We start from the raw sequence: 25709 nt of genomic DNA on the forward strand, positions 1-25709 counted from the left end.
CATGAAGAAGAACAGAGAAGGTTAAGAAAGCCCACAGTGAAAGCTCTGCCTTGTCAAATACAGACGCTGGTTTATATCAGAGTATCTCTGCTGTAAAATGTTGCAGAATGCTTTGATTTCCGAAGAAGCTTCTTTGGTTTTATTTACTTTAACTAAACTTTTCCACTGAAAAACAGGGAATCCAAACCCGTTTTATCATTCACACACATAAAGGTCAGTTTAACAATCCTAGAAGCTGATTTGTTTTTCTTCTGAAGTGAGCAGTTTAGTCCGGAGGTAGAACCGAACAAGAGACTGAGCAGCTTCAGGTCTCCTGTAGTTAGCTGCAGGTTCTTCAATCAGTCTTGAGAGGCCACAATGACACATTTAACATGATCATGTTTCATTATCAGTAAATTTAGCTGTGTACTTTGAAGGCTGATTAACAAAACTCTGTGAGAACAGCTGTGCAGCATAAGCATCTTTGGACAACATCAACATCATAAATCCTTTAGAAAAACAATAAAAAAGTCACATAACCGTCTTTGTGGTGAACTAAAGAGGAATGTTAGTGTATTTGACCCAGAATAGATTGTCTGAGCAGACGGCATCCTAACAGGAGTTTTATTATATCAACAGGACATTTAAAGGACTTATTGATGCACAGCAACAGTTGTTTCTGTAAGGTAAGGAAACCTTCTAAAACATCTCAGTGTGAAAGTGTCCGATGAATGAAAGTTCTAGTACCACATTGTGATGAGTTCCACCATGTAAAGCTGCAGGCTGAAGCAGCATCAGTGGGATCCTGTCAGGTTTAAACTCTGAACTGTCAACAAATTGCAGCTGAACTTGTAGATTACATTCCAGGCTCCTTTCAAGGTGAGATCAACATCATGCTGAGGGACTCTGAGATACAGCATGTGGTTTAGGTTTTCTCCATATCAAAAACAGATGTGTCTTCTCACTGCCTAACATTTTCACATCTTGTCGTGTTACTGGCCCAAACATCATTGTATGGTAACAGGATTTTATGTGACAGACCAACACAAAGCTGTGCATTGATGTGAAGTAGAAGAAAATGATTCATGCTTCAAAAATGGTCTCACGTCTTTAACTTCGTTCATCTTCAAATAAACTCTGACCAGCTTCCTGGTCCCTGCTGAAGAAAAACCTCCACACAGCATGATGCTGCCACCACCATGTTTCATTATGGGGAGGGTTTGCTGCAATGTTAAGTTTCCTGGCACAAATATAGTTTTGAATGTTGGTCAGAAGGTCCAGTTTTGGCCTCCTTTGAGCAGAACAGCTTCTTCCACGTGTATCTTCTTCATGGTTTTCAGAAAACTGCAAACAGGACTTCTAATGGCTGTCTTCTCGCTTCTCTTCCATAAAGGCCAGATTTCTGGAGTACATGACTAATAGTTGTCCTGTGGACAGATTTTCCCACCTGAGCTGTTGATCTCTGCAGCTCCTCCAGAGTTAGCAAGGGCCTCTTGGCTGCTTCTCTGATTAATGCTCTCCTTGCCCAGCCTGTCAGTTTAGGTGGACCTCCATGTCTTGGTAGGTCTACAGCTTGTCCATCCTCTCTCCATGTTCAGATGATGGATTGAACGGAGCTCTGGGAGATGTTTAAAGCTTGGAATATTGTTGTAAAACCTAACCCTGCTTTAAGCGTCTCCACAACCTTCTCCCCGGCCATGTGTGCTGTGTTCCTTGGTCTTCATGATGCTGTTTGTTCTCTAATGTTCTCAAGAGAACCTCAGAGGCCAGAGACAGAACAGCTGCAGTTAGACTCTGCTTACATTAGAAACTATTTGGGGTCTAATGATTAGCTTTCTAAAGGCAGCTGGTTTCCCACGATTTTATTTAGGGGTATCAGAGTAAAGGGCCTTAGGGGTGTACATATATTTGTGAATTATTTAATTTCTTAATTTTTCATAATTCTTTTTTTATTTAAGTCAACATAAATAAAAAAACTTTTGACCCATTTGATACCAGTAAAAGTAGGACAAGGAAGTTAGAAAAGGATCCATCAGACATGAATCCCAGTTCTGCTGTGTGAAAACTAAGCACCTGAAACAGAGACAGGGTTTTATTCAGGCTGGTAAATGTGCAGCTGATGGGAGGTGAAAGGTCCCGGAGAGGAATCCACTTAGAGGAAATATATGGAGCAGCTCTGGGCCCCTGGCCTGTCACCAGCCATTTAATGACCTCTCATTTATCACAAACCCACTTATGGTTCAAACACAGAATCTAACCTTCGGTAAGGTAAGGTAAGGCAATGTAAGGTAAGGTAAGGTAAGGTAAGGTAAGGTAAGGTAAGGTAAGGTAAGGTAAGGTAATTTAATTTATATAGCACTTTTCAGCAACGAGACACTCAAAGCGCTGTACATACAATCACAAAGAAAATAAATACACAAACCACAGAGGTAATTTAAAAAATAAATAGATAAAATAAAGAGAATAGAATGATGGACAAGAAAATGAAAGGAAAATTGGACTGAAAAAAGGATTTTTTACAAACTGACACCAGGTTCCTGCAGCTGGAGAAGAAGCACAGACTGAAGGGCGCTAAAATATTTCCGTTTTCACTGAAATGAACATCACTAAACCTTAATACTAAATGTGATCCTTTCATGTTAATAATTAACAACATAATTAATAATTATTAAAGTGTCTGTAACATTCTATAGCAGCACATCTTCTGAAAACCACCTCTGTACAGACTTTCATCCCCTCCTCATCCTCCCTCTCACCTGTTCCCAGGTGTAAGACATCATACGGTCCATCCTGAGCCTCCACTCGGTCCACAACAACCTTCTTCAGCAGGTAGGGGGAGTTGACCCGGGTCAGGACGGGTCGGCCACCCAAAGGCAGGATGGGTTCCCACATCAGCTGATGCTGCCGCATGAAGCTCACCACCTCGTCTGGGAAGTCCTTGGTGGACTTGTGCAGAGCGTCGTACGTCTCACTCGGACACTTAGAAAACAGACGAGAACGTTGAGAGAAGGACATCAGGGAGGACGTCAGGAGACAGAAGGGTTCCACTTTTACGAAAGTGTTCAAAACTAAATCTGGAAAGTGACATTTTAAGTTGCGCCTACATGATGTTTTAAAACTTCAGCTGAAATAAAAGAAAATAATAGAACATTTCAGCTACAACTCAAGTATGAAGAAATCTAATCAGAGTTAAAAAATCTACTCAAATATTTTCTAAAATCCAAACGGTTGATTTTTAGAAAATACTAACATTACAACTAAAAGCAAAGCAGTGATTTGGTGTCTGTTAAATAAAATGTGGTCCCGTGGTTCTGATGCTCCTGATTCATGTTCATTTCTTCTCCTAAACATCTTTAGAGACAAAAAACAAACTGAAAAACAAATTTATTTCTGTGAGCCGAGAAGGTCTGAGATTTGTGTTTAAGCTATGAAACTCTTCAAAGACTTTTGGTCTCATCTTATAGTTTAAACGTGACTCAACTCATTGGAAAACCTTGTCTTTCTAGAAATAAGCAACCAAGGGGAGGTAAATTCATCTTGTGTGAAACCACATGCTGATTTGAGCAGAAAGTCATATTTTCAGAGAGGAAAATGACAACATGAGGATGATGGAGAGATGAGAAATTAGGACCAGGAGAGATTAATTTGTTGAACAGATAAAGTAACAAGAGAAAAGGTGCAGCCCAGTAAAACGAGCTGAAGTGAGAAATGTGGAAGCCATTATTGTCTCTGCGGAGAGTCGGTGGTCAGGAGGTTACCACCACAGAGTCTCTGTGATAGCTTCATGTGGCTTATAATCATGCTGCCTGATTCAAGGTTCTCATCGCTGACACGGCTCACCTCTCCTGCAGTCAACCGCATGATTGAACGGCACACAGAGAGCTGAAATAATACCTGACACACACACACACACACACACACACACACACTCCTCTGCCCTCATGACACGCTGAAACGTCCCAGAGGAGCTGAAGTGTTTGACCAGCAGAGCCTCAACCTCTCACAGCTTCATCAGCCTCCTTTCATTACATATGCTTTATGTGTTTGGACTCGGATCTCACAGGAAATTCCTAATTTTTCACTAAAACACAAATGCCAAGCAGCTTCCAATATTTTTGGGACAAATGATGGACTATGAGAACGAACGTGACAGTTTAACCAAATACAAGGAAAAACTTGGGCAAAACCTACTCCTTAATGTGCTAGCTCAAAAAAATATGCACACTCTGTGGTGCAGATTGAGACATCCAAACTACGTTTAATCAAATTTGCATAAAAATATTAGATACAGTTTGTTTAATTAATCTTGTATTGATTATCCTGTAAACACAGTCAAAAGATCCTACTTCAGTTCAGAGATTTTACACATCAGGATTTAATAAAAACCATTTGGTCAAAGGAGGTGAATTAAGCCCCAGATAAACATCACCAAGTACAGTGTTTATACATCATACTAAACCAAAATACAGCAGCAGTGAGAGAAATCCTTCCCTTTTTCATTTGAAATAAAAGGGGAGGTGGCAGCCAAGTGATCAAAGGCATAGATTAAATGATTATTATTATTATGAGCAGCTCTATAAAGGCAGGGGGTGGGAATTATTTAGCAAATGTGGGGTGAGTTGGGAATTAACACAATCCCAAGTTGGAAAGACATCAGCAATAACTGTTGCTGCCCATCAATCTGGGAAGGGTTATAAGGTCTATGATCTGAAGTCCATTGTTCTACAAAGAGAAACATTAGTCCCAAGAGAAAACATCTCAGACAGCTTCCAATCTTCCCAGGACCGGACATCGCAGCAGATTCAGCCCAAGTACAGAGTTGGTTGGAATGGTATGGTGGGACCTTCAGAGAGCTTTGTAGAAACAAAAATCTACAAACCTCAATGAAATGAAGCAACGTTGGAAAGAAAAGTGAATCAGGAATGATTTTATTTAGTGTTCTTGTATTTTTAAAATGTCTTATTATGTTTATTTGACATTGAAAATAGCACTAGTGTCACAAACAGCTTTGAAATTGTGTGATTGCTATTTTTTTGTTCCCTTAAGTTTAATCAGTTTGTTTCAGTGCATCCAAATGAACTTAATGAATGGAGATCTGGGAAACTGATGATGTCACAGCCTGTTTTGAGCATGCCCACTGCTGCTCTGTGTCCAGCCCATTGTGGCATGCAGTAAAAATATTCCTGACTTTTCTGGACTTCCTGTATTTTTCTGGACAAGAACAGATCTAGTTTTTAAGCAACCTTTAAGAAAAATATCTGGACTGTTGAGGTTTGTCTGGATTCAGGCAGCTTCTGTCTCTTCATGAAACCCTAAACTGTCTCCATGATGTTTGAATGAGGTCTCCAGAGGAGCTGGACCATCTGCTGCAGGGTTCCTTGTTTTTGTTGTGACTGATCATAGCTCTGCTTGACTGGGGCTGCAGGAATAATGTGGGATAATTACCTTCCTGAGGGGACTGTAATGGAAGTAACCTACACAGGAATGTATGTACTCTATTTTCTTATCAGGTCTGTTTCTGCACATTGCTCGGTGAAGTTCACTCGCTCTGCAGGAATGGCCTCTAACACCAACTCGGAGCAAACAACAGTGTTATCTGAAAGCTTATTGTGTGTCTTGAACTCACAGTTCCAGGTCTCGGGTAGGGGATGCGGCCCTTGTACTCAACCCAGCGGTAGTCAGGACCTTCTTTGTGGGCAAATGGTCCATTGAAGGCAGCACGGATGGACGCCATGGAGTAGACACACACAGCTGAGCCTTGGAATATGGAACTGTGGAGAAAGGAGACCAGTTGGTTCACCTGGGTTTGAGGATTGGACTTTAAAGAGACATTTAAAGAACGGAGAGAATGAAATCAGTGGTGGAAAAGTGAAAGCAGCAAGAAAAACCAAAAATTTATTGTGTTTTCACAAAATGTAAAGAAGATGAAATAAGTAACACAAGAGGAATAATGCAAAAACATGAAAGGAGAATAGTGAGTCGAAGACTGAACGACAGAAGAAGATAAAAAGGAGAGAGGGATGAGGCAGAGGAAAGAGAGGTGGGTCTGCTTTTAAACATCAGGGTTAGAAAAACACAACTTGCTGGGCCCCTTCACCTTGGACCCCAGGCACCCACCCACATCCCACCTCTGGCCCTGAGCATGGATGGTGTGCATGTGCCAACAGGGCAGCGAGGATCCAGAGGAATTTCAGAGGAAGGTCAGATCCTGGATGGCACATTAGCACACTTTAAACTCCGTTTGGGCGAGCATCTCATAAGCTTTTATTTCAAGATGCACACTTGAAAACTCATTGTTTGTAAGGGTTGGAAATGTTGTGCTTGCTTATCTGTCCTCGTATTACAGAAATAATTGGATGAATGAAAAAAGCTACCAGGGCAAAGAAAAGAAAGGAGGGGCGTGAAATGAATCCAACCTTTAGTCCAGAGTGAGCCGAATGTTTCCAGATAGTGCTCAAAGTGTGTGGAGGATGTATCTTTTCAGAAACCTCCAGCGGTAATCTTGGTAACTTGTGAGTAACATGATTTTAGCAGACTGTTACACGCTGCTAGAGATTCTCAGTCTTCCAGGACATGACAATCCTAAGTGCTTCAGTAGAAGACTACTGGACCTCTTCTCTAGTTTCTTGAAGACGTTCCGCCTCTCATCCAAAAGGCTTTTCCAGTTCTGAACAATGTTGAAAGTAAAGACTAATAAGTTAAGGTCAGAACAATTACACCACTAGGGCCATTAAAGTCACTACTGGGTCAATTAGGACACAGTCAGTGGTCCTTCCCTCTATTCAGCTCAATGATTGGGTCGCTGTTGCTCAACGATCCAAACATGATCTTAATGTTGTTGTTTTGGTCTCATGTCCCAAGGTAAAATGGGCTGTAAAACCACATAAGACCTTTTAAAGATCCATCCATCCATCCATCCATCCATCTTAATGGAACCTGCATTTGTTATATATCTATGTTTCAAACCACAACTTGGTTGTTTAGCATTTTTAGCGAAAGTTATTGCGAGCCAGGGGTCTCGCAGGTTGGAGACCCCTGGCCTGGGGAGACAACTCAGTAGTTATCAGAAAGATGAAATCTGAACTGTTCTTCTTTTAGTGTTGGATTTTCGCGTTTAACACAGATGACTTCTTCCCCTCCTCTCTCAAACCACCTGTTTTCCCTGAGCAAAATTTGGTCATAACTGTCTTCAAATGAGTGCAGTCTTAAACCAGTCCATCCTGTGACACGCTGGATGACCTAACGTGACTCCCCACAAGCGGCAGAGTTATGTGGATGACCTCCAGTTAAAGAAGAAAGGTTCTTGCACGCAGCTGTTAGGAAAACCAGGGCTGCTGTCAGCTATCTGCTATCTGTGTTACTCGTTCCAATCCTCCTAAAGGTAACAAGATGTTCTCTCACAGGTCAGGATTGTATTGATAGGAGGATACCAGGTTGCTGGATGGTTGAGTGAGATTTCTCTATAGTTTTGTGGTTATTTTAATAGTTTTGTAGCTGGCTGAACCCTCTGCAGTCACTGCGTTATAAAATGAGTCATTCAAAGAAGATATTACATATCATAATTTGGGTTATGTTATGCCGTACTATGGGTGTGGACTAATAAAGGTGTGTAAGGGGCCTGTCTTCTGTTCTACATTGTCCTCAAAATTGTTGTAGTAGTAAACAATAGTAAACAAAATGATACAGAAAGCAACTTTCTCTTTGCAGCATCCCCATATGTCTCATATAAAAAACTAGAGACTCTCACCTTTCTAACAAGGTATAACTTGTCTTTCTAGCACTTTCTCTGATGATGTAATTTGCTTGAACATTACAGTCTACTGGTTGCTGTCCGCTGGCTGCTAGCTTGCGCACTACTCCGTTATCTTCCAGTTAAGTTTGCAACTGTACATGTTGATGATACAGGGTAACTGTCATAACCGAAGGCTATGTCATATGCAGAAGGACTACTACAGTGGAAATCAGCACTTTTGACCAGATTTCCTTTAATTTCCTTTTAATGAGGTGAAAAACACATTTGGGAAAGTTTGGGCACCCTTTGCCTAACTGCCATTTCTGCCTGGCACAATGTCCTCTAAAACCTTTGTGGAACAAATATGCTGCAGTTATGGTGAGGACATGAATAAAGGCAACCTGGGGGTTGGAATACCAAAGGATTTCCATAGTGTTTTGCAATGTTCATTTAGAAAAAACCTTTGGTGAGGCTCAAACATTTTTTCTTTTTTGTTTGTTTAATAACATATAAATCAGACAACAGTTACAATAGTGGTTCCATTGGAAAAATATTCGTTTATGTCCTGTACCTGTACACAGGTACCAAACGTTTGCATGTAGGCCTTATAACTGTGGAGCTATACTTGATTTATTTAAGGGATGTAATTTCAGGTGGAAATTGCTTTAAAACCCCTCAGGGCTTTACAGGTTAAAATCTTTAGTGTCTGTGCGCTGACACTGAACTTTCTATACCCTCATATTATTTATTCCTCTGTTCCTCTCTCATATCAGGTGTGTCAGATGTGTAATTAGGCTCATAAAAAGTTAGAAACTGAAATAACTGAACAGAAATGTGACTCAGATTAACCTCAACCTGTTTTGATGCCTGAATAAAAATCAGTTCAAATAGCTGAACATATCTGAGATGCTACAGAAGCATCAGCGGAGCTGCGGACTCCCTGTTTTCAACAGAAAACCCACTTGGATGCGCCTCCATGTTTATTAGCCTGTAAAGTGGGTAAATATGATTCGATCACTCAGGACAGATTAAAACGCCAGGTGTGAAGGTTCAAATTGTTACATCTCAATCAGCCTGGGAGCATGTTAACACCAGATGTGAACAGGGTCCTTGTTCTCCAGTCTATTTGAGTATATATAAGAAATAATGACTGAAAACATGAGGTTTAAAGTCAATTAGAACAATGTTTGAATGTCTAAAATGAAACGTTTTAGCACATCTCTCACCATTCAAGCCTGCTTAGAAAGAAAGTATTAAGGATCTGACATTTAAAACAAAGAAAATAGTTGTTGTCACAGGATTTAATAAACAGGTTCGTCTGAATTATTAACAAATGAGATTATATTTTACTTTGTTGTACAAAGGGTCGACTGTGTGGGGCTTCATTTTGAAAAATGATCCTTTTACAGGACATTTTTGTCTTTAATGTGAAGGTCTTTATAAATGAAGTAGGTGCTGTTCGACTGAACCGATTTAAATCAGATCAAACTGGTTTCAACTTCTTAGCAAAACTCCAAGCGTGACCACATATCCGCCATACTGACTTCACCTTACAGGCTTCTAGGGCACTATAGGATTGATTTTAAAATTAAGTTTAAATCTCTAAACGGACCGGCACCCCAACACCGCTCAGAACGCTTCCTTTAGATCATCCTGCCAGAACGCGGAGGTCAAAGTTCCTAAAACCAGGCTGGAGAGCAGAGGAGAACCTTTGGGGCGGCTGCTCCCCGGCTCTGGAACAAGCTGCCAAAGCGCATCAGAACAGCCTCAGCATCTGAGAGTTTTAATCCAATGTAAGCAAGAAGGTCCCGGGTTCAAATCCCGGTTTGGTGCATGCATGTGCTCTCTCTGGGTACAGTGCTCTATGAATAGACCTTGACTTGACAGTGTTTAGTCTGAAACAGTTTTTTATTTGTCTGAACCAGATGACTTTGGTTCCTCGAGTTTGCCCCACACCTTCTTTGTGTGTAGATGATGACTTCAGCTTGATAAACCTGCTTTATTTTTAGAAAATGGTCCTTAAAATCTGTGAAATAAATAAGCTTCTCACCTGGAGGTCCTGAAGACGCCGTAGATGGTCGGGTTCTGAGGATCCTTGGTTTCCAGAACAAAGATATCCTCTTAAAAAAAAAAAATCAAGTTCACAACTTTTTTACCAAGTCACGTTTTCTATAAATCACCCAAAATACTCTGGATATGAACTCAGTATGAAGATCTGTTTATTTAAAGAGGAATTTTTTGTTGCAGATCAGCATCAATACTTTTAGATAAACTGGAAAAGCGAGAACCTTCTTGAGAGGAGAAAATACTGAAAGAAAGAAGAGTTTTCTTTTAGATTTGTAAAAGTTGATTAAATGATGGATTAGAGAAATTCTGGGGTTTTCTCCTAAAAAATCTTTAAGAACAGGAGGAAGGAAAAGAAGGGAACGGATCGGTGTTACCCAGCTCATCAAAGTGAGTATCGACTCCAGCTGGACCGGGAACAGAACAAACTAATCTGGCTTTGAGGAAGGTGGTCCAGCGGTTGATCAGGCTCCTCTTCCCACCAACATCATTCTGGAAGAAGGCAGGCAGGAGCGATGAAGCAGGGCAGAAACAGATATGGAGCATGAGACTTATTATAAACTGATTTGTTGGCTTTTTCACTCAGCTTTGGTCCATGACCGGTCCGCCACAGCAAGGTTGGGCCTAAAAAACTGATCTAACATCTTGGTCAATCATGTGAATTTAGGATCCTTTTTATATCTGAATGATTGAGAGGTCAGAGCTGCATGAAAACCCTCCTCTGTCATATTCAGGTACTGGACTGAAAATGAATGAAAAAGCAACCAAAGTCAGAGGAACTATCGAACCAAATCGTCGTTTACAAGCATGCCTGGCTGCTTGGGAGGAAAATGTTTTAAAAAACTAAATCTGCTTCACGATTTTTGAAGAGTAGCTCAAACATGTATTTTCATTTAATAAACATGTATTCTATGGCTCAGTTTTTCTCCAAAAATGGTTCAATATGCAGCACGAAAACATTGTCAGTGATCTAAAAGATGAGCAAATTCTGCAGATGGACATGAGGCATGTTCACCTTGCAGACTCGAGCCACTCGGCTGTAGACCCTCTTGTCCCACTGGCCGGCCTCCACGGCCTTCTCCTTGAAGAAAAAGTAAACTTTATCATCGTCTGGACTGTGGGTGTCAGGAATGGAGAAGGAGCCCACAAAGTCCGGCTCTGGGGAGGACAGAGAAGGTAGTTTTAGGTGTGTTTTTAATGTTAAAGCCACAGGAGGGGTGACTGACAATGATTCATGTTGGGATGCAATAAAAAAGGACTCTACACCCCAGTTTATCCACTGTCCTTAATCGTAAATAGACCAAGTGAAAAAAGAGGGTTTAAGAAGAAGTGCTTCATGCAGAGCACCAGATTCCGATGAGAACAACCAGCTGCTCACCATTAAGCCAGTTGTGATCGTAGGCCTCAGTGCGGATGTAATGCTGACTGCTGCCCTGAACTGATGTGCGGAATATGGCTGCGTTGGCTCCCATGAAGTCGACCGAAGTGCCAGCATAAAGATCACCATCTGAAGGAAGGAACGGCATGGTTACTGCATCAAAGACAATCACAGCTGATGAAAATCCAATGAGCCAGCTCTGCTGTGAACATCTTTCTGAGACCTCTCTCCTCAGATCTCCCTTTAATGGAGGAAAATGACACAAACTGTGGGTAAAAACCTGGCCTGGGTAAAACCTTCATGGTTTTAATGTTTACTAACCCCAAAGGTTATTATGCTGCCTTGCAAATATTTAAATAGGCTCTCAACATACACTCACCAGAGGTTATAAAACACGTGGACAGATCCAGCATCATAACTGCATGATTCCCCGAACAGACAGTAAGAGTCCTGGATTACTGATCTAGTTTTTGCTCTCCTTACGTCCCTTATCCCACTACACAAGCTACACCTTAGTGGTGAACATAAATTACGACAAATGAAGGCGGACAGCAAAATGAAAACTGTTTCCATGTCTAGAACTCAGAAGAACAAAGATGTTTTATTTCCCCATGAAAGCTATTTAGCCTCCTGGTTTATAAAGAAAGGAGTATAAGTATTATAACACATAAGCATTTTGCTCAGTAAATATATTTATGAGGGGGGTATCAACATGAAATTAAGAACAGATGTCATAACTTACAACTGACCCACAAATAGAGAAATGTGTTGTTCATGTATACTGAAGTGGAAGAACCCAACAAATGAGGATCACAAACATGAAGCTCCAAAAGTGCAGAAAGCCAAGAAACCAACTGAAATCTGTCATTATGTAGAAAACAATCATGCCCCCTATCAGTGCAAATTATCATCAGAACATCATTTACCATAAACCATGCACCACCAGAGCTCCTCACTACCAGAAAGCTTCAGGAACACCTGGAACTAACAGAAACTGTTTCCATCAAAACAAGAATGATGCACTCAGCCACAATGGTCTTTGTGCACCCTTACTGCGCAAGACTCCACTGCTGAAAAAAAGAATGTTGAAGTTAGGTTTGCTGCAGAACATCTGTACATGCTAGTGAAGGGCTGAGAGAGCATATTCTGGTCTGAGACCAGATTTAAACAGTTTGGACCTCATTGAACACACCATGTTTGGCGAGGTAATGGTCCTGCACCTCATCCCAAAAACAAAAGAAAATAAAGCTGTTGAATGCCCAACCAGTTAACAACTTCGATCCATTTAAAAACCAGGACAAGAACAGAACATCATAGAAGTGGACCTTAGAACCTGCAAGATTTTCACCTGAGTAATGAACAAGGCGAGTTTCTCCACATTAGGTAATTTGCAGCTGTCAGTACAAAAGAAGGCTTTACAGCTAATTATTTGACAAACTTAATATATTTACTGAACAACCTGCAGCTCAGGGCAGTTTACATGTTAGCCAATTAAGCTAACATGTATTTGAAAGAAGAGGAGGCTGGAGTACCCTGACAAAACACTAATGCACAGGGAGAAAATGCAAGCTTCACACAGAAAGGACCCACAGACCTTTTTGCTGTGAGGCAACAGTGCTAACAACTAGGACACCATGCAGGCAACTGTACCAGAAGCTACCGTATCTGATGATCATTTGAAAGGTCCTGGCCCACACGGTGGGAACCAGTTGAATAAACATTAGGTAGCTGGAGAAATTAGCTCAGTTAACTGCAGCATGAATAGTTGTTTTGCTCAGAGTTCATTGTTCTAGTAAAGTAAAACTTTGCTGCAGGACCAGCAGATGGTCCTGCAGATTAAGTAGTTTTTATTCAAAGATGGCCTGATGACTGCTTCCTGCTCTGCTCCCCAGCTGTGAAACATCCATCAGAAGACATGAAACTCAGTGTTAAAGCTGATCCTCTGGGGCCTCTGTCTTTGTCAGGATGATCTAAATGGAGTTGCTGTGTTTTATGTCCACAGTGTCGCGTGAGGCAGCGGCTGACGTCAGCTTTAGAAATAACTCACTCAGACCACACACGTCTCAGCTCAGCTCATAATCTGCAGCCGGCCGGCGGACAGTGAGGGGACTGTACGCTGCTCAACATTAGTGTCACCAGAAAATGAAGAGAATGACATACAATCATTTAACTTTCTCTGGCTATGTGTGCACACAGTGTGTTATGTATGTGCATGGATGTCACCTACCGGTCAGTCTGGCAGTGAAGGTCTCCCTGGGACTGAAGGGACATTTTCCTTGTCCTGACTCGACTGTGTGGGACAACTTGAACAACGGCTCCTGCAGGATGGGGACAGACAGGGAGGGGAGGGAGACATGGACCACACACATACACAGAATGAGTGATAAAACAAAGTGCAAAGAGGAGGCTATTCTCTGCCCCCATTTTGTTGCACTGTTGCATATCAGAGTAACATAAAGGCTCTACAGAAACAAACTGACTGAGATGTTTTCAGATGTTCACAAGTTTACAGAAATTGACAATTAAAGAGGAACGTCTGAGTACAGACATGTCCACCAGAGCTGGCTGCTCTTGACTATCAGGCTGAAATCTGAACATGTAGCTATAGTGGCTTTAGCCAGCTTGTATTTAGCTGGATCGAGGGTAAAACTGGTTCTTGGGTTGTAAAGGATATAGACCCATGTTTTATTCTGTTCTAGTCCATATCTGAATGTATTCCACAGCTTTTTTCTACACAACAAATAGACTTTCTGTTATCTATTCCAACCTGTAGATACAACAGAAATGTCCATTTGGCTTTTACTGATCCACAATATTGTAAATATTGTAAGTAAAAAGAAAAAGCATCGATTGACCTGATTATTCTTGCTTTGATCGGAGTATAAAAATGACCAATAGATGATTAGGAAGTGTTATTAACAAACTAAACAAGTAAGTTACAAATATTTCATAGCACATGTACACATTTCAGTTAAACAATATGCTGTTTAAAAGTCTAAAGCATAAAGGGTGAGATAAATTACCAAATGATTAAGTTTCTCACCTCAGGGTTGTGGCCGAGCTGCAGGTATGTACACTGTGGATGGAAAGCACCGGTACCACAAATGTAAACATGAGTCTTGTTGAAAGGCTGCAGCACACGCACAAAGTTGGCACAATCTCTCTGAAAATCAAACATAAACGTCTGTGAACGCCAAGAGTGAACGTTCCCTATGTATACCTGATAAAAACATGCAGCAATAGGTGCAAAAAAATGACTTAAAGTAGATTTCAGGTTCTTAAATGTTAAAAGGTTACTCAGTATATGAAGTGAGAAACAAACATGTTTCTGTACTTTTTTTTGGGATTATTTTTACCTCCAGACTTTTGCCTGCCAGCCTGCAGTGCTCCACGTGTTCTCGAGCTGCGGGCCAGTGGATCTGATGGAGAAAATGTAAAAAATACTCTGATGGGATCCATCCAGTCAGCAACGCAGGTTGGAAACAACTAAATATGAAGCAAATGCTAATGGAAATACCTAATATCTGATACCTGATATCTAATGATGAACTTAAACAAAATACGCTGATTAAGTAATTAGCAGATGTTACCTTAGTATAAATAATGACTCCCTGAAGACAGTTTTAGCATATCTTCTGTTTAGCTAATGCTTAGTTAATGATTATAACTGCTAATGTTAATAATAATAATGAATAGGTAATAAACATCTGACCACATTTTGATAAATTACTTAAATATATGTTGTTTTCATACTTGTTAGTAGTTGTTTAAAAGGACTCCTTGTTCACATTTGTTACATCATGATAAGAAAATGTTTAACAGCAGTAACATACACATTAATGCCTAATGTTAATATTTGCTAACACTAGCTGCTAATGATGAGTTCCTGATTCATTTTCTGATTCATAACAAATAAATAATAATTAGAAAGTAACGTTTAGTAAATCATTCATTAATAATCTTCTAATCATTTCAGTTTACATAGCTTGTGATTCAGTGAAGTTCAGTTTATGGAGAATTTGAGGAGAGGAGAAAATGAATGCTAATGCTAATAGCTAATTAATTATAATTTGTAAAATTAATCTGAAAACAGATAATAAAAACAGAGCTGTTAGTAAACTGTTTGAACTTTAATTATTCTTTAGAACATTTTGTTATGTTGTTCTGATGTTTCTGTAATGTTTCGCTGAGCTTAAAATGTTTGAGAAATAAAACAGGACCTGATTGCGAACGCTAATAATTTATTTTTTGTTTTTCAAACAGTGGCCTTTATTCATTAATAGCTGGACAGGAGGAGGGGCAGACAGAAGGGGAAGCCATGCAGCTGGGAATCGAACCGGGGACCACTGCGTTCAGGACTGTGGCCTCTGCATATGGTGCGCCTGCCCTTCCTCTGAGCTATGTGGCACCGTCACGCTATTGATTTCTAGTAACGAACTTCTAATTACATGTTTATAAATATGTAATTATTAAGTCAATGAAAATTAATCGCTACATAATAATTACTTTTTGATTATATTTTGTGATAAGATCGTGTTAACTTACTGTTTTTAATGTTTCTTACTTTAAAACAGATATTTTTCAGACTAATCCTAAAAAGCTGCTACCAACGAGTCTCTGTTAAAATCCAAATGATCAGCTTTAAGAACTTGGAAAATAGTTTGTGTTTTTTAAACTGATAATTAGACTTTAAGCAAAGCTTTGCTGTTTCGTAGGTGGCAAAGAAAATAATAAAACATGTTGGGTCAGAAACCCAGCATGGCTTAGTATTAAATGTTTAGGACCTAGAAACCCAAAAAGACATTAAACACCTCACCTTCTGCGTAGGGCGGTCCAGATTGTCGGGGCTCAGCAGGTAAATGTGGTCTTTCCCTCCAACCAGAAGCCAGCCTCGATCTTCATCTAACAGCAGGACCTGATAGCCTCCACTGACCCCACCTTCCCAGTAGACCATTGAGCCGTTCCTTAGATCTGGAAAAGAGTCAGTAACAGTTAGGGTTCAGCTCTAGAAAACTGCAGAGTTTTCTAGAGCTGAAGGTAGCCTGGATATAACATTTATGGAGAAAGGTTTGTGTGAATCTGTGTTTGCTGAACCTTGATGCTGTTGATATCATTCTTTGGATTACACAAATAATCAGAAAACTTAAAAACCTGGTAGGGAGCACAAACTTTGGTACAAAGCCGTTACTGTTTGAACTGAAATAAACAAATGTAAGTCAACCACACGTCAGTGACTTAGTTCTGATATAAAACAGCCAGGTCCTGGGACCAGGTAACCTCAGCAGGAGGATTCAAACCCTTTTCCCAAGTCATCCACATTTTAGTTTATTTGTTCGGTAAATTGAGCCACAGTATAATATGTCATGCGTTGTTTATCAGGGTTGTATTTTCCTTATTTCCATGACCAGATTTTTTGGTTTAGAGTTACATTTTAAATAAATTTGTCATGGAAAAAAAATTCAATTCTACAAAAGTTTATTAAGTAGTACTCAGGTGCTGCCCATCAATCTTGGAAGGATTATAAAGTCATCTCCAAACTGTTTGAAGTCCATCATTCTGCAGAGAGAAAGATTAGTGGAAAACACAACCAGGAGTCGACCTCCCAGCAGATTCAGCACCAGGGTCAGAGCGTAGAGCTCAGAGAAATGAGAAAAACCCAACAGCTCCATCTCAGACTCTCTGTCAGCATGTTTAATGGAAAAACCTCTGTAAGAACATTCTTTGGACCAAAGAGTCCACATCTGAGAGCCAGAATTCCTCCACAGCTATGAGAGAAGCTGATAAGGTCAACTAGAGGGCGATTAATGAGAGTAATAACTGCTTAAAGTGGCTCCACAGGCTGCTCTGTGTCTGAATCTTCTTCTTAAATAAAGAATGAGGTAGAGTAATATTTCATACTGTTTATCTGAGATCTATGTATTTACCTAATTTTAAGAACAAGAAAGAAACAAATGATTCATTGTGTCCTGTTTCAAAAAGCAGTCAGTCTAATTCATTTTTCCACATACCTGCAGCTTGAACCTGGCTGCTCTTATATTAATAAATCAACAGTCATGTAATCCAACACTGCAGGGCAGGAGAAAACCTTCACTGTAAAAGTTCCACTGGGTTTCTTCCACGTGTATTGAAGTAGATCTATGCTGTGGTTGAATGGCTCATAGCATAAGTTAACACTTATCCTGCACACACACAGTGACTGGCCTCTGTCCTCCCTGGGGAGTCGGTGTTAAAGCAGGCAGAAAACAACCTGGAGACGCAGAGCAAATTAACCCTGCCGCTCTGGTCTGCAGCCACGCTCCTGATTCTGCAACGCTGTCAGCTCGGGTCTCCCGGAGCTGCAGCTCAGAGGACCCACCGCTGCCGGGTCGGTGCCAAGCAGAAACACCAGTGTTGAATAGTCATGATGTGGAACCTAAAGCATTTCATGGCAGAAGGCTTCTGCAGTGATCAGGTTTCCACTTATTTTTACACTGTATTCATTCAAAATGAAGCTTTTCTGGCTGACTGCATGTTCCCCACAGCTGAGACTAATTTATGGTCGCAACTTCATCCGTCAGATATTTGATTAATTTATTCTCATGTTAGTAAAACTAAAGTTTCTGGAGCCAAAGCCTAATATGTTGTTGCTAGTGATAGAAAACCTAAATCTGGAGACTTTTAACATAAATGAAAGTACTTCAAAACATTTATTATTGACTTGACAAAATCCAGTGGTTAATTCTCAAAAAAAAAAAAATTTATTATGATAATTATCATTGCCGTTGTGGTATTAATTTGACAGTAAATATTATATCTTACCTTCTCCTGTTCTTCTAATGATCTTCTAATGTTCTCATGATTTCTACATCTCCACCATCCTGCAACTTTAACTTTAAATTTAACTGGAGTGAAAAGCAGCAAATTTCCTGCAGATGAATCTGCCCTGAAAGCATATTTCTGTGCTGCAAATAAGCAACTGCAAAAGTGCAGAGAAGGTAGCATGAACCTCCGTAAACCTGTCATGAAGTTTGTAATGGGCTGTGAGTGGAGCGAAACGACCCCCCGCGGTGCATGTGGAGTACAAACATCCTTCACGCACACAGAGACGCTGCCTGTGTGTTCAGCTGAAGCCAGAGCGAAGGCTTTGAATGCAGCACGCCACATTTGCTGCACCGTCCTGAAAGAAATAAATCACAGCACTGACAGTCCCACTGATTTCACTGGGGGCTTACAGGTGTCAGCAGAGACTCAGTTTACCAACCAGCCGTAGAGGAAAGGACTGAATAACTGCAGAAGTATGTAGTCAGGTTTGTTTGCACAGCCTTCATTTGGAGTCCTGGTGAGGAAAATAAGACATGATGGATGAAATTAACTCCTGCATCTGGCACAAAAACCCTGAAGACTGATGGCTCATTTGTCAGCTTTACTATGTGTCTTTGTTACATGACTATAACACAAAACTTACTGGGAATGTTAACAGTTGCCTGAATTCATTTAGATCAGGGCCTACAAACTCATTTTAAATCCGGCACAGTTTCACAATCTCAGGATTCTATAAATGTAAGTTATAAAACAGTAACCAGAAAAGATGTTCTAGAAAGGTAACCTTTAAGTTTTGTCAACCCAACCAGAGATAAATCTGGTCTCCAAGTTCTAGGAAAGTAAATTATAAGTACCATAGAGTAACATGTACGTTCTGGATAGTAACCAGACAGGACACTGGGAGTAGTAGGAATATGACCTATAAGTTACAGGAATGTAACGTAGGTTTCTTAAATAACTGGAAAGCACCGTGTAAGTTCTGGGTAGACTGACCTGTACGTTTTTCAAAAGTAATCTGTACGTTTCAGAAATAAAGCTGCTCTATGAATTCTAGAAAGATAACTGGTAAGGTCCAGGAAAATACCCAGAAACTACCATCGCAGTTCTGAAAAGTAACCAGCAAGTTTCACAACAGTAATTTAACCTGCTCGGAGTTCAAAAATGGTGACCTTTAAGTCTTCTGAAAGTAACCAAATAGCACCATGGTAGCTCTGAAATCACACGTACACAAAAGTAACCTGAGTGTTTAATAAATATAACCGGGAGAATCTAGAGTGTATTTACAAAGCAACGTGGACGTTCTGTTAAAGTAACATGGATATAAGAGGTGAGACACAGATATAAGCGTTTGGATTTGGAATTAATGTCTCTTTCTTGTCATTTCTGTTCATTAATAATCTGATTTTACTTGTTAGTTTTTATTTTCAGCTGCTGTGGTTTCTGTGGACAGTCATGACCGCTCTAGGCTGGTGTTGCCACCAGATAATTGGAAAATAAATAAACTGAAGATGGAGATTTCAGCCTCAACACAATGAGAGACACAAGGAGATTATTTATAGAGCTTCTGCTCTTCTCTTGGATTCTTCAGGATCTCATCCATCAAGCAGCCATGATGGCAAGTTGACCACAATGAGAAGTAAATGTAGCAGGAGATCTTTGAGGGACATGGGAAATGAAGGAGAAGCCAAAGAGTTTACATCATACAGTAGAAATCTGTCATGCTTTCAGGTTTTCCAGCAATTTTCCTGACAACTTGTGTGACCTCTCTCATTTGTAAAGTTAAGAACCCCGTTGGAAAATGAATCAACATCTGCAGAAACATGCAGCAAGAGTAAGCTCTGATTTCTGAGTTCGATATATGGTGCATGAAGCTGAGGTCTGTGTTATGATGGACATCTATACTTCAGAAGATGTTGCTTCACCTCTGGATGTTTGGGTTTTCTGAAGAACTCTGGAAGAACATGACTTCTGTACACCAGACCAAGCTTATATACAGTATGTGTTTACAGAGGATTTGACAGATTTCTACCAGTAAAACGGGATGGGGGGATTGATTGATCGCTCCCTGTGATGAACACGGATTGCCTGTAATCATGGAGGTGATTAAAACTGGATTTGCTTCATTTAACTTGCATACTGTGCAGCCGAGGAGAACGCTGCGATTTGATGGGTAAAAATAACACGCCTCCTGCACACCATCATGACATGCGACAGCGCAGCAGAAACAAACCTACATAAAAATCCGACCGCTGATGTAAACAAAATGGTTCTGTATGATGAGGTAAAAGGTTCTGTTTCTAATCTGACTGTTAGGATTGTAGCAGTCTGTCCAAACTCAGAAATAACGTCCAAAAGGACTTACACCTGACATACCACGCACATTTATACACATTACTCCAACTCTGAACCTTCCACACCCTGAGGCCTTCATGACACATTTTAACACCCAGAATTCCCCTTTCTTCTCATTCTTTATCCTTTCCGCCCTGCAGTTCCTGAATTACGGTCAGACTTGAAATGTCTGCAGTCTGAGTTGCCTTTTTAAAGAAAACTTTTCTGATAATTATTGTTGGAATGGCTCACCACATCATGTTCCTAACTCACGCACAGCTGGACTGTGTAAACCTTGAAGTGACTGACTCATTTGCATGACAACTGGTTGTACAGCTTCCAGTCTAGCTGATGAAAATTCCCATATGAATGGAAGGAATGTTCAGAGCCGAAGCCGAGGGAATGCTGAAACCTTGAAGAGGAAAATAGATTTTTCAGTCTTCTGCAGAGGCTGCAGCTTTAAATCTGCAAGTATGATATTTGTTTTCACACAATGTTTGTGGACCTCAGCAGATCCCTCCATCTCCACCCCCTCCCCAACTTTAACTGCAGATTATCCAGCAATCACTGGACCTCAGACCCTGAAACTGCTCTGATCAACACAGAATTCCCACCAGCATCGTTGCCAATTTATTTACTACAGGAGCTCAGATGCTTCTTTGTCTAATTTTTTAATATTCCAACAGGGTTGCAGATTCAACATTAACAGTTTGTAGAGATTGGTTTCTGCACGGCTTCCTGAAGGGTTGAGGTCTGGACTTTGAAATCATCATTCCTCCACCACCGTGCTTGACAGCTGACAGGAGCAGTTCCTACAATAAGTGATCTTATACGTCCCTCTGAGGATTTAGAAAATGTATAATTTTTGAATATTTAAGCTTGAGATCAAGCAACCAATGGGACTGCTGCATGTGTGTTCCTGCTTCCTGACAGCACAAACAGCTACCTGATAAGAGTTGAAGGGATTCCTCACCTGACAAATAGCTCTGTCTGCTGCGGGTTAAACATGTCTGATTATCAGAACCTGTCAAAATTCCAGACACATAATAACTCATCATCTTCAACCCCCCTGTTTTACATGGACAGCAAACACACACAAAGGGTCAGAGAGGACAGGGACTGGGAGTGTGTGAGGGGTTAACATCTCCTTTCTGCTTCTGTTCTCTAGATTGAAGGTCTGGCTGCATCATTGCCTGACTGACTGAAACTATGATCAAAAATAATTTGTGAATAATCATAAAATTCTCCCCAGAAGGAAGAATCTCCAAAAACCCAAACAGCCCGGTTGACTTCATGCTCACTATCCTGAGCCTGGTATTAGCCCTTAGTGGTAAGGCTTAAAGTATCCCGCTACAGGACCAGTTTTGTTGATGCCCCTTTTCCACTGCTCAATTTGACCCGGCACAACTTCACTCAACCGGCTTTGCACGCTTTTCCATTACAGATTTCTCTGTACCAGTACCTACCTTTTTGGTCCCTGCTCCTGAGCAGGTCCAACCGGGGCTGAGTTGGGACCACATGTGACGTAAACAGACTGCTGTCCGCTGATTGGCCGTGGGACCAGGAGGAGGGAGAGGGTTTTCCAAGAGGCAGCGCAGACAGAAGATAATAAAACTAAGAGCAATAATATTAAGGACGACAATGGCTGGAGCGGGTCAAACGCAAATATAATTTTATTATTTACTAATCATAAACCTGCCTGAAGGATGAAAGAAAAGAAAAAGGACACATCAGCTTTCTGAATAACACACAGGTAGGGGGCGCTGTATTTACAAACTTCCTAAACCACCTGATCACATAAAATCAGCTGATTAGACACGCAAACACACAGAACAAACCACCATTAAACGGCCTGTTTGAATCCCGCAGATTCAGCGGGATCTTCCTCCAGTTAGATCCGATGAAGGCAGTCTGATTTCAGGCAGCTGCTCCCTGCCTGCTTCCTCCTCCTGCAGACGCTGGTTCACATAAAGTCCTGGTCCTCGTTATCGCCATGGCTTAGACAACAGCTTCCTCATAAAGCCCAAAATGTTAACTTCTTCATTCAAACTTTGGAGCTTCACCATCCAGACAGCAGCGTCTCTGCTTCTCAAACTTGAGTCCTGCTGCCATGTTGTTTTGAGACAGAAGAGGCATTCTTCTGGCAACCCTTCCAAACACGCACCACATGTCCTGTTCATCCATAATGTCTTAACATTGGTACAGGAGGAATTTATTATACATTAATCAATTCTAACAGGAGTTTTTATTATTTGCTGTTGTGGCGACACAGTGATTCTGGGTTTTCTCAAGGATCAGAGGTAAAGGTCCAGTGAAAGACATGATAATTGCTTAAAGATGGACTCAACATATGTTGGTTGCATGCAATTCAAATTCAAAAATACTTTATTAATCCCAATGGGAAATTAAATGTTGTTGTAGCTCATATTATGAAGGTTTCTTCAAAGAGCCGTTGTAGATGCTGATGGCTGTGGGCAGGAAGGATCTCCTGTAGCGCTCCGTCTTACAGCAGATCTGAAGAAGCCTCTGACTGAAGACACTCTGTTGTTGTAGGACAGTCTTATGAAGAGGATGCTCAGGGTTCTCCATAATGTTCTTCATTTTATGAAGAATCCGTCTTTCCACAATGATCTCCAGAGGTTCTAGAGGAGTCTCGAGAACAGAACCAGCCTTCTTTATCAGCTTGTTGAGTTTTTTTAAGTCCCTGACTCTGATGTTGCTTCCCCAGCAGATGATGGCAGAAGAGATCATACTTTCCACAACAGACTTATAGAAGGTATGCAGCATCTTGCTGCAAACACCAAAGGACCTTAGCTTTCTCAATCATAAGATGACAGAAGGCAGAAATGGCGTAAGAGGAGCTCTAGCTGAGGAACCTGGTTTGTTTCTCACTTTAACCAGATGCTCTGTGACACAGAGAGGTGAGTGTGAAAATGGGATCAGTGGTTTTGGAAAGATAAGGCATGCAGCTTTTATCTGACTATTGAAGGTGGAGCAGGGTGGGAGTCTCCAGAGATAACGGAGCTTCCCACATGGAGGCCAGAATCATCTTCACAATGTTTTTTCTCACTGGTTCCAGTGCTGGTTCACAGCTGGTAACAGAGAGAAACTGGTTTTACAAAAGTCCAGCAAAGAACCAGTTTGTTTTTCCAGAGACCAACCTAAAATATCACAATAATTTAAACTTGTTTTCCATTAAATGTAAAATGTCCCTGTGAGGCTCTGAATGATCAAGGACCATGTCGGCAGTTTTTCCACACAGATCAGAGAGTTGAACTCTTAACTAGGTCCATATCTAAGACCAGAACCCAAACAAAGGAGTTGATCTGGGCTTTGGACATCAGTTAAAATACATGTTTTTATGTTAAGATGTACTTTCCATTCTGAGCTTGGTGGATCATGTAGATACTGAACAGAAGTGGCTTGAGAATGGAGCCTTGAGGAACCCCACATGTGATATATATTTATTGAGATTTATAACTGCTAAATGACACAGTTGTCTCAATCTGGAATATGATCTGAACCGGTTCAGCACAGAACCACCCACTATTTCAGGCCAAATGGATCAGTTAAGATGATTGTGTCAAATGCAGAACTGAGATCCAGTAAAACCAAGACCATGTTATGAACAGGCTGGTACTTTTATTCGAATAAAAATATTCAAAAATGTAATTTTTAATTTTAGGTGCTATAAAACATCTTTAGAAAAGCAAAAACATAATCTATCTAATCTCTCATGATTGAATAAATATTTTTACTGTATATAAGATGTCCCGTATTCAGCTTTTGCTGCAGAAACCAGACATCACCTGGGCTGAAATATACCTTTCCTGTTCTTCACACCACTGATTTTAGTTGGTTAATAAGAGTTCTCATTCCAAACAGGCAAGTTAGACTGAATGAGGTAAGTTTCAATGATGGTTTTTAGTTCAGTTTGACTCTTGAGCTCCTTGGAAGCTTTATCTATGTTTGGATTCAGAAACTGTAGTTGAGCAGCATCAGAGCAGCTCCAGTGGGTTCTGCTAATGACGCGTTCAGGGACAGAGCCGGACTGTAGATCATTAGTGTTTCCTTTTATTGCGTTTATTGATTCATGAGGCGCTTTAAAACATCCAGATAAGGAAAGCAAAGCACATAGCAACGTCTGGCTGCCTGGAGTTTCAAACCGTTGTAGTTCTGTGCACCAGAAATATTGCTTTCAGTGAAGGTTTCCATGCAGAACATAAACCATGACTCTGTCTGCAAACCTCAGTGACACATTAAAATGGTTTATCTGCCAGATAATCACCAGAATATAAACAAGATACACAACAGCGCTCCATTTGCTCCATCAAAAAATAACCTCCCATGTTCTGCTCCTGCAGCGACTCCAGGCTCTGCAACCCATTTGCCTCAGTTAGCATACGCTAACACTTACAGAGGAGATAGGTGGTGGTGGAGCAGCGCCATACAGCTCATGTATTCGGAAACTGGACTGAAATGAAAGCAGCTCTGAAGGTTGATGGAAACCAAAGCACGACCCTCCTGAGCAACCTGGGAGGAGATGTTGGAGCAAACTTTAACCTCCGTTTGCATGAATAACTCCCAGAGGAAGATACATTCATTTTCATTTTTACCTCTTCTAGCTGCAACTGACACAAAAGCAAACGACTCGAATTATCAGCCTCCCGCAGGGCATCTAGATAAAACACAGGCTAATTTCTTAGAATAACAACATTTTACAGCTTTGAGATACATGTTAGGATATGTTACAAACCACATGTGGTGATTACAGTAGAACAGATGGATGTTATGATAGGACACAGCTGTATTAAAATGATAAAACAAACAAATCTAAAGAGGGGTTGCTTTTTAAAATTAAACAGTAAGATTTAAATCATTCAATAAAATGATCAAAACATTTTACAGCATGCAGATGTTATTATATTTCCATAAAATTTGGAAAATGTTCATCTGCCTAAACTTTTAAAGATAAAACTGACAGAATGAGCCTTCTAGACGAACCCAAGGACATTAAATATCAAACCTGCAGAGTTTAGATATCCACCTATTATTTAACTCCTAATTAGTAATTCCCGCATGTTATTTATTAATATATAATAGTTTATCATCTGCTTATGTTTATCTTGTGTGGAAAGCCATTAATAATAAAAATTGTATGCATTTTTCCATAAACAGTTGTCTGCATTGGACTAAAGTTTATTCTTTGAAAAGTTCATAAACTTTCTTCACGCACCACCATCACAGAGTTTTATTAAAGTCAGACAACCAAAAAATCAGAAAACAGACACAGAAAAGTCATTAGAACAGGAACACTGTTACTGTGTCTCACTGGTTCTGGTTCTAAATCAGAAGTACGGCTGATTACAGCTGCCTCAACAGGACCAGTCAGACCCAGATCAAACTGATCTTCAGTTTGAGTAA

The 25709-nt window shown here is 40.5% G+C and overlaps 1 protein-coding gene across 3 annotated transcripts in view; it reads right to left on the reverse strand.

The window, feature by feature from the left end:
* si:dkey-49n23.1 (semaphorin-3D) overlaps positions 1-25709 on the reverse strand; it is a 99058-nt gene that overhangs the window by 15030 nt on the left and 58319 nt on the right. For all 3 annotated transcript variants that reach the window (XM_047348549.1, XM_047348548.1, XM_047348550.1), the window contains exons 3-12: positions 15970-16124; positions 14510-14572; positions 14197-14316; positions 13381-13471; positions 11154-11282; positions 10791-10933; positions 10153-10267; positions 9762-9831; positions 5606-5750; positions 2736-2958 (exon numbers count right to left, since the gene is read on the reverse strand). In XM_047348549.1, the coding sequence (XP_047204505.1) occupies positions 2736-2958; positions 5606-5750; positions 9762-9831; positions 10153-10267; positions 10791-10933; positions 11154-11282; positions 13381-13471; positions 14197-14316; positions 14510-14572; positions 15970-16124 (1254 nt within the window). The remainder of the gene's footprint in view (positions 1-2735; positions 2959-5605; positions 5751-9761; positions 9832-10152; positions 10268-10790; positions 10934-11153; positions 11283-13380; positions 13472-14196; positions 14317-14509; positions 14573-15969; positions 16125-25709) is intronic.

This window comes from Girardinichthys multiradiatus, chromosome 20, assembly GCF_021462225.1.
Source record: "Girardinichthys multiradiatus isolate DD_20200921_A chromosome 20, DD_fGirMul_XY1, whole genome shotgun sequence".
NCBI classification, from domain to species: domain Eukaryota; kingdom Metazoa; phylum Chordata; class Actinopteri; order Cyprinodontiformes; family Goodeidae; genus Girardinichthys; species Girardinichthys multiradiatus.